General features: G+C 56.8%; 2 protein-coding genes across 3 annotated transcripts in view; one reads left to right on the forward strand and one right to left on the reverse strand.

Annotated features, from left to right (window-relative positions):
• MAP2K2 (mitogen-activated protein kinase kinase 2) overlaps window positions 1-3095 on the forward strand; it is a 35954-nt gene extending 32859 nt beyond the window's left edge. For both annotated transcript variants that reach the window (XM_050770583.1, XM_050770584.1), the window contains one exon: window positions 2708-3095. In XM_050770583.1, the coding sequence (XP_050626540.1) occupies window positions 2708-2818 (111 nt within the window). In that variant the 3' untranslated portion in view covers window positions 2819-3095. The remainder of the gene's footprint in view (window positions 1-2707) is intronic.
• Window positions 1-15221, reverse strand: part of FSD1 (fibronectin type III and SPRY domain containing 1) — a 293078-nt gene that overhangs the window by 231899 nt on the left and 45958 nt on the right. The window lies entirely within an intron of this gene.

A 15221-nucleotide genomic window follows, 5' to 3' on the forward strand; every position in this document is an offset into this window, starting at 1 on the left:
GCTGGGATTACAGGCACCCGCCACCACGCCCAGCTAATTTTTGTATTTTTAGTAGAGACGGGGTTTCACCATGTTGGCCAGGCTGGCCTCACACTCCTGACCTCAGGTGATCCACCTGCCGCAGCCTCCCAAAGTGCTGGGATTACAGGCATGAGCCACCGCACCCAACCTGCCCAGCTAGTTTCTTAGAGAGATAGGGTTTTGCTAACTGTCCAGGCCAGTCTCAAACTCCTGGGCTCAAATGATTCTCCCACCTCAGCCTCCCAGAGGGCTGGGATTACAGGCGTGAGCCACTGCACCTGGCATATGTGACATTTTTTTTTTTTTTTTTTGTTTTGTTTTGTTTTGTTTTGTTTTTTGAGACGGAGTCTCGCTCTGTCGCCCAGGCTGGAGTGCAGTGGCGCAATCTCGGCTCACTGCAAGCTCCGCCTCCTAGGTTCCCGCCATTCTCCTGCCTCAGCCTCCTGAGCAGCTGGGACTACAGGCGCCCGCCACCGCGCCCGGCTAATTTTTTGTATTTTTAGTAGAGACGGGGTTTCACTGTGGTCTCGATCTCCTGACCTTGTGATCCGCCCGCCTCGGCCTCCCAAAGTGCTGGGATTACAGGCGTGAGCCACCGCGCCCGGCCCATTTTTTCTTTTTTAATGAGGCAGGCTGCGCACAGTGCTGGGCGCTTGGAATCCTAGTGCCATGGGGGGATGGCTGAGGCCAGGAGTTCAAGGGCAGCCTGGGCAACATGGTGAGACTGTGCCTCTCCAAAATAAATACATAAATAGAGAGGAGTACTAATGTTGAAATCACTTTTCTTTTTTTTCCCCTGAGACAGAGTATTGCTGTGTCGCCCAGGCTGGAGTGCAGTGGCGCAATCTCAGCTCACTGCAACCTCCGTCTCCCAGGTTCAAGCAGTTCTCCTGCCTCGGCCTCTCGACTAACTGGGATTACAGGCTCGTGCCACCACGCCCGGCTAATCTTTGTGTTTTTAGCAGAGATGGGGTTTCACCATGTTGGCCAGGCTGGTCTTGAACTTGTGATCCACCCACCTTGGTCTCCCAGAGTGCTGAGATTATAGGCATGAGCCATTGCGCCTGGCTGAAATAGCCTTTTTTGAACCAGCTTCTTAAAAATGTTCCCCTGTGGGGTAGTCTAGTAACCTGTGGACCTAGCCGAGATGTGTCCTATCAAGTTGGTTGTTTTTTCACCCATACCTGCACCGACTTTTAGGGAGACACCCTTGCCTGCCTCCAGCTGCAAAAGAGGCAGCATTCGGGGGCCCAAGGTCCTGGACGCCACCCTCCTGGGAACCCCAAAGGCCTCTGCTCACCCGCCGTGGGGTGGCCCAGCCCAGCCTCTTCCCTAAGGGCACCCGCCCTCCTCCCCCAGCCCTTCTAACCGGGAGGCTTCTCATGTCGTGCTGTCCTGTACAGGAACCACTAACCACACATGGCTGTTTAAATGTGTTAAATGGGGCCGGGCACAGTGGCTCATGCCTGTCATCCCAGCACTTTGGGAGGCCGAGGCGAGTGGATCACTTGAGGCCAAGATTTCGAGACCAGCCTGAGCAACATGGAGAAACCTGGTCTCTACTAAAAACACAAAAATTAGCTGGGCGTGGTAGCACAGGCCTGTAATCCCAGCTACTTGGGAGGCTGAGGCAGGAGAATTACTTGAACCTGGGAGACAGAGATTACAGTGAGCTGAGATTGTGCCACTGCACTCCAGCCTGTGAGACAGAGCAAGACGGTCTCAAAAAATAAAAATTAAGGCTGGTTGCGGTGGCTCATGCCTGTAATCCCAGCACTTTGGGAAGCTGAGGCAGGTGGATCATTTGAGGTCAGGAGTTCGAGACCAACCTGACCAACATGGTAAAACCCCGTCTCTACTAAAAATACAAAAATTAGCCGGGTGTGGTGGCACATCCCTGTAATCCCAGCTACAGGGGAGGCTGAGGCAGGAGAATCTCTTGAACCCAGGAGGCGGAGGTTGCAGTGAGCTAAGATCACACCACTGCACTCCAGCCTGGGCAACAAGAACAAAACTCTGTCTCAGAAAAATAAAAAATAAAAAAAACTAAAAGTAATTAATTTAATTTGTTGAACTGAAATACAATTGAGGCTTTTGTTCTCAAGCCACAGGAGCCACTCCCGGGGCTCTGGAGCCTCATGTGCTGGCGGGTGGGACGGTGCCTGTACAGTGCTTTGCAGGCAGTTCTGTGGAACAGCCTGTTCTTGCCTAGACTGTCCTGCTCCGGGGGACCCTGGCAATGGCTGAGGACATTGTGGTGTCGTGACTTGGGGAAGCCCCTGGCATGGAGTGGGTGGAGGCCAGGGGTGCTGCTCAGTACCCTGCAGTACCCAGGATGGCCCCACCCCAGAGAACGATCCAGCCCCAGTGTCCACAGAGGCCGGAGGACCCGGCTTGCGTGAGCGTAGACCCTGCCCTGGGAGCCCAGGCTGCCGGGCTGGTGGTGTCCCCGCCCCGGGTGGAGCGCAGCATCCTGAGACCCCTCGCAGGCCTGGTGGACGCCCCTGCCCCTTCCTGGGTGGCTCTCCCTCTCCTGCCCCGAGTGCGTCTTCCTGGGACGGAGGGAGGGTCTCCTCTGTTTTTTGCTTTCCGTCCTGCACCATCTGCCAGCGCTGGGCAGACCCTGGCCCTCCCCGGTCTACTGGGACTCCAGGCCCGGATACTCACGGCTCCCCTTTCCCTGCAGAACCACACCTTCATCAAGCGGTCCGAGGTGGAAGAAGTGGATTTTGCCGGGTGGTTGTGTAAAACCCTGCGACTGAACCAGCCCGGCACACCCACACGCACCGCCGTGTGACAGCGGCTGGGCTCCCCGCGTCCCGCTGGTGACCTGCCCACCGTCCCTGTCCACGCCCCGCCCTTCCAGCTGAGGACAGGCTGGCGCCTCCACCCACCCTCCTGCCTCACCCCTGCGGAGAGCACCATGGCGGGGCAACTGCGCACGCAGGGACGGGGGTCTCCTCTCCTGCCCGTCCCGGCCGAGGTGCCTCCGGGGACGGGCGATGCTGCTGTGTGTGGTCTCAGAGCCTCTGCTTCCTTAGGTTACAAAACGAAACAGGGAGAGAAAAAGCAAACCGCACCATCGTGCTTCTTTCTTCCGTTCGGCGTTGGGTGCTGGGTTTCGCTTCAGCCTGGCATGGAGAGGGCATCCCTGAGCTGGCCCGCATTGCGGGGCGCCAAGGCTGAGGGCACAGGGCTCTCCCGAGGGCCAGCCGCTCCCTTTGGGTCAGAGATGAAGACCTGCAGTGAGCCCCCAGGGGATGGCGGCTCTCACGGAAAGGAAGGAGAGCGAGGCCGGGGCGGCGGCTCTTGCCTGTCATTCCATTGCTTTAGGAGGCTAAGGTGGGAGGATCGCTTGAACCCAGGGGATCAAGGCTGCAGTGAACCGCGATGGTGCCAGCGCACTCCAGCCTGGGCGACAGAGCAGGGCTCTGACTGGAAAAGAAGGGAAGTGCCACGTGGCTTCCCTCTGTCCTCCCCACCACTGTCGCTGCCTCTGTGGAAGGCAGAGTTTCAGCCTTCTGTGATGGAAGCCACTTCCTCCACGCGGCTCCTGTCACATAGCCTCCGAGGGAAGGCCGCCCCTGCTTCTTCCCCAGTGTGACACCGTCCTCTCCCTGTCCCCGCGCTTCAGAGAGCGGCGGCTCCCAGCAGTGGCTGCTGAGCTGAGACTCGGCCCGCAGAAAGGAAGTACCGGCTTTCCAAGCTGTCGGTGTGGCTGGAAACCCCAGCAGGTCCCGAGACACGCCCTGCACCCCCCCCTCGCCCCCGTGCCTGCAGCAGGCCCAGCCCAGGCGGGCGGTTCTGTCACCTCTCCTCGCCCAACAAATCAGAAGTGACCACCAGGGCATGTCACCCTTTCGGGCCTCTGAGCCTTTCCGCCGCAGTGGGTTGCAGATGAAACGGTGAGGGCTTGTCCTGGGATCTTCAGGGTTCCCGGAGGCCCGTCACCTGCTTCTCCAGTTGTCCGAGACCCAACGCCCAGCCTTTCTGCCTTCAGGGCCGTGTCCCTGGACAGAGGAGTCGCCCTCTGGGCTAGATGTGGGGGCGGCTGGGCCGCTCTAGGGCCCCTCTGAGCTCTGTAAAGCTCGTGAGGCTGCGAGCCTCCCCCTTCAGTACTTCCTGGAGACGACCAGCAAGCTGATACTTATCTGCAGGCGAATTGTAGGGGAAGGGTGGCCGGCACTGTATTTCTGGAGAAAACAAAGCAGAAGGTGGGAGCTTGTGGCTCTGTGGGAACTGCTGGATCGTCCTTTTCTTCTTAGGGTGACCCTTCTAGTCTTGTGTGGGTTTTTTTTTTCTGCAGACACCAAGGAAGAGGTGAGTTGATACCTCCTGCAAACAGCTCCCCAGGCTTCTCTGCTCCTTCATATTTTTCCCCTAAAGTCTCACATGACTTTAAAAAAAAAAAAAAAAAAAGCCAGGCTTGGTGGCTCATGCCTGTAATCCAAACCCTTTGGGAGTCAGAGGCAGGAGGATCACTTGAGCCGAGTTCAAGACCAGCCTGAGCAACAGAGTGAAACCCTATCTCTACAAAAAAAAAAAAAAAAACAACCTTGGCCGGGCGTGGGGTGCACAGCGTAGTCCCAGCTACTCAGGAGGCTGAGGCAGGAGAATCAGCTGAGCCTGGGGAGGTGGAGGTGGAGGTGGAGGTTGCAGTCAGCCGAGATGACACCACCGCACTGCAGCCTGGGCGACAGTGTGGCTCCAAAAAATAAAAAAATAGGAGAAAAATAAAAGTGTTGAAGGGGCCGCCCTGTGGGTAACCAGGACCCTCAGGATTGCTGGGAGGGCTGAGGGGAATTTGTTGGCTGCCTGTGTGTGCTCCAAGCAGGCGGGACCTCTGGGCGGTCCTGGAAACCCCAGGGTCCTGGCCACCCCCTGCCACTGGCAAGGAGTGAAAGGACACGGGGTTCCAGGGGAGCAGGGGCAGTCTGGGCTGGGTGGGGACGGACTCCGCGCCAGGGTCCCCGCGGTGTGCGAGGCCATCCTGCAGTTTCACTGGAACCCCAAAGCACCCCAGAGGGAAGGACGGGAGAGAAACTGTGGTCTTGCCTGTCTCCCCGCCTCACTTCAGGACCAGGCTTCTAGAAACTACTTTGTAGACGTGGCAAGAGTGCGTCCATGACGTCAGTTTCTAGGTCTGTCAGCTCCTGCTCCCCACAAGAAACTCCCCAGACGCAACCGCCGCCTCATCCGAGACCCCCCTCCCGCCTGCTGCCCTTTGGACTTGTCGCCTCATGCTCTCCACTGCGGAGGCCTGGGAAGGGATCCCGGGTGCTCCCAAAGTTGGCTACACACCGGGCGATGCCCCGTTTTGCCCTGGCCACAGACGCGCTGCAGTCCGGGGGTAGGACTGCCCTGCATCCCGGGGCCAGACCCTTTCCTGTAAAACATGCAGCATTTTAAAGTGTGCAGGGCATGGGCTGGGTGCGGTGGCTCATGCCTCTAATCCCAGCGCTTTGGGAGGCCGAGGTGGGCAGATCACCTGAGGTCAGGAGTTCAAGACCAGCCTGGCCAACATAGTGAAACCCCATCTCTACCAAAAAATACAAAAATTAGCCGGACATGGTGGTGGGCACCTATAATCCCAGCTACTCAGGAGGCTGAGACAGGAGAATCACTTGAACCCGGGAGGCGGATGTTGCAGTGAGCCGAGATCGCACCACCACACTCCAGCCTGGATGAGAGAGCCAGACTCTGTCTCAAAAAAAAAAAAAAAAAAAAAAAAAGGTTGCGGGACTTGGCCTGGTGCAGTGGCTCACGCCTACAATCCTAGCACTTTGGGAGGTTGAGGCAGGTGGATCACCTGGGGTTACGAATTCAAGACCAGCCTGGCCAACACGGCAAAACCCCGTCTGTACTAAAAATTCAAAAAATTGGCTGGGTGCGGTGGCTCACGCCTGTAATCCCAGCACTTTGGGAGGCCAAGATGGGCAGATCACGAGGTCAGGAGATCGAGACCATCCTGGCTAACACGGTGAAACCCCGTCTTTATTAAAAATACAAAAAAAACTAGCCGGGCGAGGTGGCGGGCGCCTGTAGTCCCAGCTACTCTGGAGGCTGAGGCAGGAGAATGGAGTGAACCCGGGAGGCGGAGCTTGCAGTGAGCCGAGATCGCGTCACTGCACTCCAGCCTGGGCGACAGAACGAGACTCCGTCTCAAAAAATAAATAACATTTACAGGACTTTAGGGTGAAGGGGGTATCACTGAAGGCCAGGCCTTGGGGCGCCCGGGGGCAGCTCATTCCTAGACATTGGAAGGTTTTACACAAACGTGTTGAGGTTTTCTGTGGTTACTCTTAAAAACCTCGGCCGGGTGCAGTGGCTCATGCCTGTAATCCCAGCACTTTGGGAGGCTGAGGCGGGCGGATCACCAGGTCAAGAGATCAAGACAATCCTGGCCAACATGGTGAAACCCCGTCTCTACTAAAAATACCAAAAAAAGGTGTGGTGGCGCATGCCTGTAATCCCAGCCACTCGGGAGGCTGAGGCAGGAGAATCGCTTGAACCTGGGAGGCGGAGGTTGCAGTGAGCTGAGATCACGCCACTGCACTCCAGCCTGGAGAACAGAGCGCGACTCCGTCTCAAACAAACAAAACCCTCCAGACAACACGATAGCCCTGCCCCCATGTCTGAGGCCCACGTTGGACCTAGGGTATACCACCTGTGGCCCCAAGGAGACAACCTACAGCTTTTTATCGGCTGTTTTCCCAGCTTGGTATTTTTTGTTTTGTTTTGTTTTCAGACAGGGTATTGCTGTGTCGCCCGGGCTGGAATGCAGTGGCACGATCTCAACTCACTGCAACCTCCGCCTCCAGGGTTCAAGCAATTCTCCTGCCTCAGCCTACCGAGTAGCTGGGATTACAGGCATGTGCCACCACGCCCAGATAATTTTTGTATTTTTAGTAGAGACAGGGTTTCACCATGTTGCCCAGGCTGGTCTCAAACTCCTGACCTCAAGCCATCCACCCGTCTCGGCCTCCCAAAGTGCTGGGATTACAGGCGTGAGCCACCATGCCCGGCCCCCCAGCTGGGTATTTTCATCGTACATAAACAGCACTTGACTTGGTCATGTGTGCTGGCTTCTGTCTCTGGAGAGCATGGGCAGCCCTCACATCCATCTCCATAGCGCAGTCTGTCTCCAGACACACCAGAAAGTCACGGGCTCCATGCAAGTGTCCCAGGCTGTGTGCTGGGCAGGATTTGCTGAAATATTCGATTTATGAAGGGGGGGTCACAGGCGACGGCCCGCTCGCTTCATCCTGTGGAATTCTCCCCAGATGGGACCCAGGCTGGCCCTGGGACAGGCACACACTTCCTTCTCCTCCTGCAACAGCCGCCCCGGGGTGGGGCAAGTGGAAAGGTCATCAAATGAAATGAGGCCGGAGAAGCAACCGGCCGCCCAGAGGGTGAGATTCCACAAGGGCCCCCACGCCATGGCGTCCCCATCCTGTCCCCATCCCTTCCACCCCAACCCAATGTGCATGCTGCACCCCAGACGAAATGTACATTATGTACATGTCCCAGTTTTAGCAGAATTTCCCTGTTAAAACATTTTAAATAGAAAAGGCAGCTGAACGCGGTGGCTCACACTTGTAATCCCAGCACTTTGGGAGGCCAAGGCAGGCGGATCACGAGGTCGGGAGATCAAGACCATTCTAGGCCGGGCGCGGTGGCTCAAGCCTGTAATCCCAGCACTTTGGGAGGCCGAGACGGGCGGATCACGAGGTCAGGAGATCGAGACCATCCTGGCTAACACGGTGAAACCCCGTCTCTACTAAAAAATACAAAAAACTAGCTGGGCGCGGTGGCGGGCGCCTGTAGTCCCAACTACTCGGGAGGCTGAGGCAGGAGAATGGCGTGAACCCGGGAGGCGGAGCTTGCAGTGAGCTGAGATCCGGCCACTGCACTCCAGCCGGGGCGGCAGAGCAAGACTCCGTCTCAAAAAAAAAAAAAAAAAAAAAAAAAAAAAAGACCATTCTGGCCAACATGGTGAAACCCTGTCTCTACTAAAAAGTACAAAAAGCCGGTGTGGTAGCGGGCGCCTGTAGTCCCAGCTGCTAGGGAGGCTGAAGCAGAATGGCATGAACCCGGGAGGAGGGGCTTGCAGTGAGCTGAGATCTTGCCACAGCACTCCAGCCTGGGCGACAGAGCAAGACTCTCTGTCAAAAAAGAAAAGAAAAGAAAAGGCAGGACCTGGTGACTCACGCCTGTAATCCCAGCACATTGGGAGGCCAAGGCAGGAGGATCACTTGAGGTCAGGAGTTCGAGACCAGCCTGGGCAACATGGTGAAATCCCATCTCTACTAAAAATATAAAAATTAGCCAGGCATGGTGGCACACACCTGTATTCCCAGCTACTAGGGAGGCTGAGGCAGGAGAATCACTAGAACCTGGGAGATAGAGGTTGCACCGAACCGAGATTGTGCCACTGCACTCCAGCCAGGGGGACAGAGCGAGATTCCGTCTCAAAAAAAAACCACGGGCTGGGTGCAGTGGCTCAGGCCTGTAATCCCAGCACTTTAGGAGGCCGAAGCAGGCAGATCACGAGGTCAGAAGTTCGAGACTAGCCTGACCAACATGATGAAACCCCGTCTCTACTAAAAATACAAAAATTAGCCAGGCGTGGTGGTACGCACCTGTAATCCCAGCTACTCAGGAGGCTGAGACAGGAGAAGCACTTGAACTCAGGAGGCAGAGTTTGCAGTGAGCCGAGATCGTGCCATTGCAGTCCAGCCTGGGCGACAGAGCGAGACTCCATCTGAAAACAGAACGAGACTCCATCTGAAAACAAACATAAATTAGCCGGCGTGTTCACTCAAACTCAGGAGATGGAGGCTGCGGTGAGCCAAGATTGTGCCACTGCCCTCCAGCCTGGGCGACAGAGCGAGACTCTGTCTCAAAACAAACAAACAGAAATTAGCTGGCCTGTTCGCTTAAACCCAGGGGGCGGAGGCTACAGTGAGCCAATATTGTGCTGCTGCCCTCCAGCCTGGGTGACAGAGCGAGACTCTGTCTCAAAAAAAAATAAATACTGTTCGGGTGTGGTTACTCATGCCTGTAATCCCAGCACTTTGGGAGGCCGAGGTGGGTGATCACCTGAGGTCAAGAGTTCAAGACCAGCCTGGCCAACATGGTGAAAGTCCATCTCTACGAAAAATACAAAAATTAGCTGGGCATAGTTGTGGGCGCCTGTAATCCCAACTACTTGCGGGGCTGAGGCAGGAGAATCGCTTGAACCCGGGAGGTGGAGGTTGCAGAGAGCTGAGACTGCACCACTGCACTCCAGCCTGGCGACAGAGGGAGACTCCATCTCAATAAATAAATAAATAAATAAAAATATATTAATAAACAAAATAGAAGAAAAGCACAGATGATGTGGGCCGGGCGCGGTGGCTCAAGCCTGTAATCCCAGCACTTTGGGAGGCCGAGACGGGCGGATCACGAGGTCAGGAGATCGAGACCATCCTGGCTAACACGGTGAAACCCCGTCTCTACTAAAAAATACAAAAAACTAGCCGGGCGCGGTGGCGGGCGCCTGTAGTCCCAGCTACTCAGGAGGCTCAGGCAGGAGAATGGCGTGAACCCGGGAGGCAGACTTGCAGTGAGCTGAGATCCGGCCACTGCACTCCAGCCTGGGCGGCAGAGCGAGACTCTGTCTCAAAAAGAAAAAGAAAGAACAGATGATGTGATAGTATATTTAACCCTACAGAGCCAGCATATTCCCATTTCACCTTGGAATCAATATGAAAAATTTAGGGTTTTTTCTTTTTTTGTTTTTGAGACAGAGTCTCGCTCTGTTGCCCAGGCTGGAGTGCAGTGGCATGATCTCGGCTCACCGTAACCTCCATCTCCCGGGTTCAAGTGATTCTCCTGCCTCAGCCTCCCAAGTAGCTGGGATTACAGGCATGTGCCACCACCCCCGGCTAATTTTTGTATTTTTAGTAGAGACAGGGTTTCACCATGTTGGCCAGGCTGGTCTCGAACTCCTGACTTCAAGTGATCCGACCACCTTGGCCTCCCAAAGTGCTGGGATGACAGGCAAGTGCAACCTCGCCCAGTGGTTTTGTTTTGTTTTGTTTTGTTTTTTTGGATGCAAATTCTTGGGAATTTTGTCTGCCAGGGACTGCCTGACCGGCCGGCACAAAACTCAGTCATTTCTGTCTCCCCACAGATGTCATTCAGCCCACTGGATCTTAGCAGGAACAATTCTGTCCCCCCACCCAGGGGAGGCTTGGCAACTCCAAGATATCTGTGGTTGTCAAGACGGAGGGTGCCCCTGCCATGGAGTGGGTGGAGGCCAGAGATGTCACCCAGCACCCTGCAGTGCCCAGGGCGGCCCCACCCCCAGAGAACCATCCAGCCCAGATGTCCACAATGTGGGGTGGAGGCGGGGGTCTCAGGCAGCCCTCCCTGGGGCCACAGCAGTTTCCTGTGTGCAGAGCCTGGGACACAGGGTGGATGGGGTGCAGGCAGGGGACAGCTCCACCTGGGGTGGGGACATGATGGGGCAGCACAGAAAGAACCTTCTAGAAGGTGGGCGGTCTGGGGCCACGTGGCCATGGGTGGAGGTGTGTCACCCGCAGGAAGCCTCAGGTCCCGCAGGCGGAACTCAGCCTCCTGGGGGCCCTGGGCTCCAGGGCAGGTTAAGGAGAGTTCAGAGGAAGTTGTCACAGCCTTTCCCAGAAAGCAGGGGTCTGGCGAGGAGTGGGAGGGAGGGAGGGAGGAAGGAGAAGGGGCCCAGCTCAAAACGAAACCAGCAGCGGCCGGCAGCCCCACCCCTCCCTCCGCTCCCCTTCCTGGCCTGTGAGCTGACCAGGTGTGCGGGCCCCGGGGCCTCCAGGCCACACCTGGAGCAACAGGCCAGGTGGGTTGAGGGTGGTGCAGGAGTTACCTGTTCCCCAGTCCCTGGAGGGTGGGCAGGAGAGCCCTGGGCCCAGTGGCGACCTGGAGCTGGAGGCCCAGTCTCAGGTTTCTGCTGGGCTTCCCAGGGGAGGGATGGAGGTCTGCAGAGAGGCCCCCCTGGGGGACAGCACAGGTGAGGACTCAACCCCAGCTGGGACCTGGACACCAGCTCTCTCCTCATACACCAGTGACTCACCACCAGCCCCTCAGGACAGCAGGGCCTCCTGTTTTGTTTATGTTTTCGTGTGAGTCAGGGTCTCACTCTGTCGCCCAGGCTGGAGTGTAGTGACACCATCATAGCTCACTTCAGCCTCTGCCTCTCGGGTTCAAGCGATCCTCCTGCCTCAGCCTCCTGAGTAACTGGGACTGCAGGTGCGAGCCACCATGCTCGGCTAATTTTTTGAAACTTTCTCATAGAGACAGGATCTCACCCCTTACATTGCCCAGGCTGGCCTGGAACTCCTGGCCCCCAGCAATCTTTCCGCTCCCAATGTGCTGGGATTTCAGATGTGAGCCACTGCGGCCGACCAGGGCCTCCTGTTTGAACATCAGGCCACAGGCCTGACGATATTTCTGCTGTCCTTTGGCCTGTGACCTTGGGGAAGATAGAATCCCCTCTGAGAGCCTCAGTTTCCCTGTCCGCAAAGGAACTCATCACAGGCCAGGCACGGTGGCTCATGCCTGTAATCCCATCACTTTGGGAGGCCGAGGCGGGCGGATCACCTGAGGTTAGGAGCTCGAGACCAGCCTGACCAACATGGGAAACCCCATCTCTACTAAAAGCACAAAAATTATCCGTGTGTGGTGTTGCATGCCTGTAATCCCAGCTACTCAGGAGGCTGAGGCAGGAGAATCGCTTGAACCCGGGAGGCAGAGGTTGTGGTGAGCCGAGATCGCACCACTACACTCCAGCCAGGGCAACAAGAGCAAAACTCCGTTTAAAAAAAAAAAAAAGGCCGGGCGCGGTGGCTCAAGCCTGTAATCCCAGCACTTTGGGAGGCCGAGACGGGCGGATCACGAGGTCAGGAGATCGAGACCATCCTGGCGAACACGGTGAAACCCCGTCTCTACTAAAAAATACAAAAAAAACTAGCCGGGCGAGGTGGCGGGCGCCTGTAGTCCCAGCTACTCGGGAGGCTGAGGCAGGAGAATGGCGGGAACCCGGGAGGCGGAGCTTGCAGTGAGCTGAGATCCGGCCACTGCACTCCAGCCTGGGTGACAGAGCGAGACTCCGTCTCAAAATAAATAAATAAATAAATAAAAAATAAAAAAAAGGACCTCATCATAGACCAAGAGAGAAGCGTCCACGGAGGGGCAAATCCTCTCTGCAGACTTCCAGTGAGGCCCACATCCCTTCTGTTTGCACCCCACAAATAGGCTGACCAGGTTTGCCTCTCCCCACACAACCTCTGCGACAGCTGAGTCCCTGCAAGTTAGGTGACCTGCTGAAGGTGACTCGAACCTCTGCCGGGGAAGACATGGGCAGTCCTGTGGTCCCGCCACCCTGCTCTCTCCCCTCACAGGACATTGCTTTCATGACCCACAAATGTTCGGGGCTCTCCTGCAGTGACCTGTGGACCCTAAAAGATAAGAGCCCCTGTCCATCCCTGGGGAGCCTGCAGCCTCACCACGGTGCTCCGTGCTGGGGCCCAGAAATTAGAATTTACAGCCGCCCTAAGGGCTCAAGGCAAATTTAGCCAGAACCTAGAGGAGAAGTCCTGGGAAGGAGGGGAATCCACAGCTGAGCGCTGGAAAGGACATTCCTGATGGTGGCAGGGCCAACACGGGCAACTGTGTCAGCAAAGGCTCAGTGGCAGGACTGGGTGGCAGGGGTCCTTGGAGAGGACCAGCCTGGTTGGGGGCGTGGGTTGGGAGCAACGAGGTTCAAAATATGGCCATGCAGCTGAGATCCCTTCCTCCCTCCAGGCAAGAAAATGGGGCAGGTTTGAGCTGTGGGATCGCTGCAGAGATAGCACCAAAGGCCTTCCATGCTGCGGGGTGCCTACTGGGCCCCCTGAGTGTGGCTGGTGGCTGGTGGCTGGTTGCCTCTTGGAGTGAGGCTCACTGAGCACCAAGGTTAAAGGCTGGAGGTCACCAGGCCTGGAGCAGTGGCAGGTTCAAACGCAGATGTTGCTGCAACTTCTGTCAGTATCTAGAACTATCTAGAATTCCCAGGAACACCGCCGTCCAGGTCTCCTTCCCCTCCTCCCTCAATCTGGACTTGAACTCTGTGCAGAGACAAAGGCTGGGCCCTGAGTGGCTGTCCTGGGTCCCCCTTCCTCCCAGAATCCCAGCTCACACCGTTTCTCAGGCCGCGGGAGACCCTTCCTGTCAGGGCTTTGCAGCTGTGTTACACCGACCCTGGGCTCCCTGGGCTCTTGGAGGAGGAAGGAGGGAGGAGGAGCAAGGAAGAGGAGCAGGTAGGAGGGAGGAGGGGCATGGAGGAGGAGGGAGGAGGGGCAGAGAGGAGGAAGGAGGAGGAACAGGGAGGAGTAGGGGGAGGGAGGAGGAGTAAGGAAGAGGAGGGAGGAGGAGCAAGGGTCAGTAGGGAGGAAGAAGGAGGAGGAGGGAGGAAGGAGGGGCAGGGAGGAGGACAAGGAGGGAGGAGTAGGGAAGAGGAGGGAGGAGAAGCAGGGATGAGTAGGGAGGAAGAAGGAGGAGGAGGAGGGAGGAAGGAGGGGCAGGGAGGAGGGATAAGGGGCAGGGAGGAGGAGGGGGAGTAGAAGGGAGGAAGGAGGAGCAGGGAGGAGGGAGGAGGGGCACAGAGGAGGGGGAAGTAGGAGGGAGGAAGGAGGAGCAGGGAAACGCAGGGAGGAGGGAGGAGGGGCAGGGAAGAGGAGGGGAGGAGTAAGAAGGAGCAGGAGGAGGGAGGAAGGAGGAGGAGTATCGAGGAGGAGGCAGGAGGGAGGAGGAGCAATGGTCACAGACATAGGAGGACGCTCTCTGGGACTTCATAAGATCCTAGTGCCAGCGCCAGGTGGGCTGAGGAAAGAAGAGATCCTGAATGTGGAACCCTGGAAGGGAGATTAGGCTGCAGCCCTAGCTGGCACCTGTGGGTGTCACTCTACACTCCCCATATCTTTTTTTTTCGGAGACAGAGTCTCACTTTGTTGCCCAGGCTGGAGTGCAATGACGCGATCTCGGCTCACTACAACCTCCGAGTAGCTGGGACTACAGGAGCGCCTCACCACACCCAGCTAACTTCTGTATTTTTTTTTTTTTTTTTTTTTTTTTTTGAGACGGAGTCTCGCTCTGTCACCCAGGCTGGAGTGCAGTGGCGCGACCTCGGCTCACTGCAAGCTCCGCCTCCTGGGTTCACGCCATTCTCCTGCCTCAGCCTCCCGAGTAACTGGGACTACAGGTGCCCGCCACCTCCCCTGGCTAGTTTTTATATTTTTTAGTAGAGATGGGGTTTCACTGGGTTAGCCAGGATGGTCTCGATCTCCTGACCTCGTGATCCGCCCGCCTCGGCCTCCCAAAGTGCTGGGATTACAGGCTTGAGCCACCGCGCCCGGCTAACTTCTGTATTTTTAGTAGAGACAGGGTTTGGCCATGTTGTCCAGGCTGATCTTGAACTCCTAACCTCAGGTGATCCACCTGCCTCAGCCTCCCAAAGTGCTGGGATTACAGGCATGAGCCACCACGCCCGGCCTACACTTCCCATATCTAATCCACCCACTTCATCCTCCCAGCTACCCTTCTGGGGACCAGAAATGTGAGTCCCATTTTACAGGTAAAGACGCTGAGGTCGGGAGGGGGAGTAACTTGCTCTAGGTCACACAGCTCCGAAGCCCCACTGAGCCTGCGTCCAGGCCACCTGGTGCTCAGGGCTATATGCACGGGGCTGGGCCTGCCTCTCTGGTGGGCAGGCGTGAGGTGGGGGATGCTTAAAAGAGGAGAAGGACATCAGCACGCTTCTCTCTCGGAGTAAAGAGTGCATCCAGGCCGGGCTCGGTGCCTCACGCCTGGAATCCCAGCACTCTGGGAGGCCGAGGCGGGCAGATCGTTTGAGGTCAGGAGTTCAAGACCAGCCTGGCCAACATGAGGAAACCCCGTCTCTACTAAAAACACAAAAATTAGCCGGACGTGGTGGTGGGTGCCTGTAATCCCAGCTACTCAGGAGGCTGAGGTGGGAGAATCGCTTGAACCCAGGCAGTGGAGGTTGCAGTGAGCCGAGATCGTGTCACTGCACTCCAGCGTGGGCAACAGAGCGAGACTCCGTTTCAAAACAGCAACAAAAAAGAGTGCGTCTGACCTCCCAGGTGCAAATCCTTCACTCGTTTCTAGTCTTC

Source organism: Macaca thibetana, chromosome 19, assembly GCF_024542745.1.
Source record: "Macaca thibetana thibetana isolate TM-01 chromosome 19, ASM2454274v1, whole genome shotgun sequence".
Lineage (NCBI taxonomy): Eukaryota > Metazoa > Chordata > Mammalia > Primates > Cercopithecidae > Macaca > Macaca thibetana.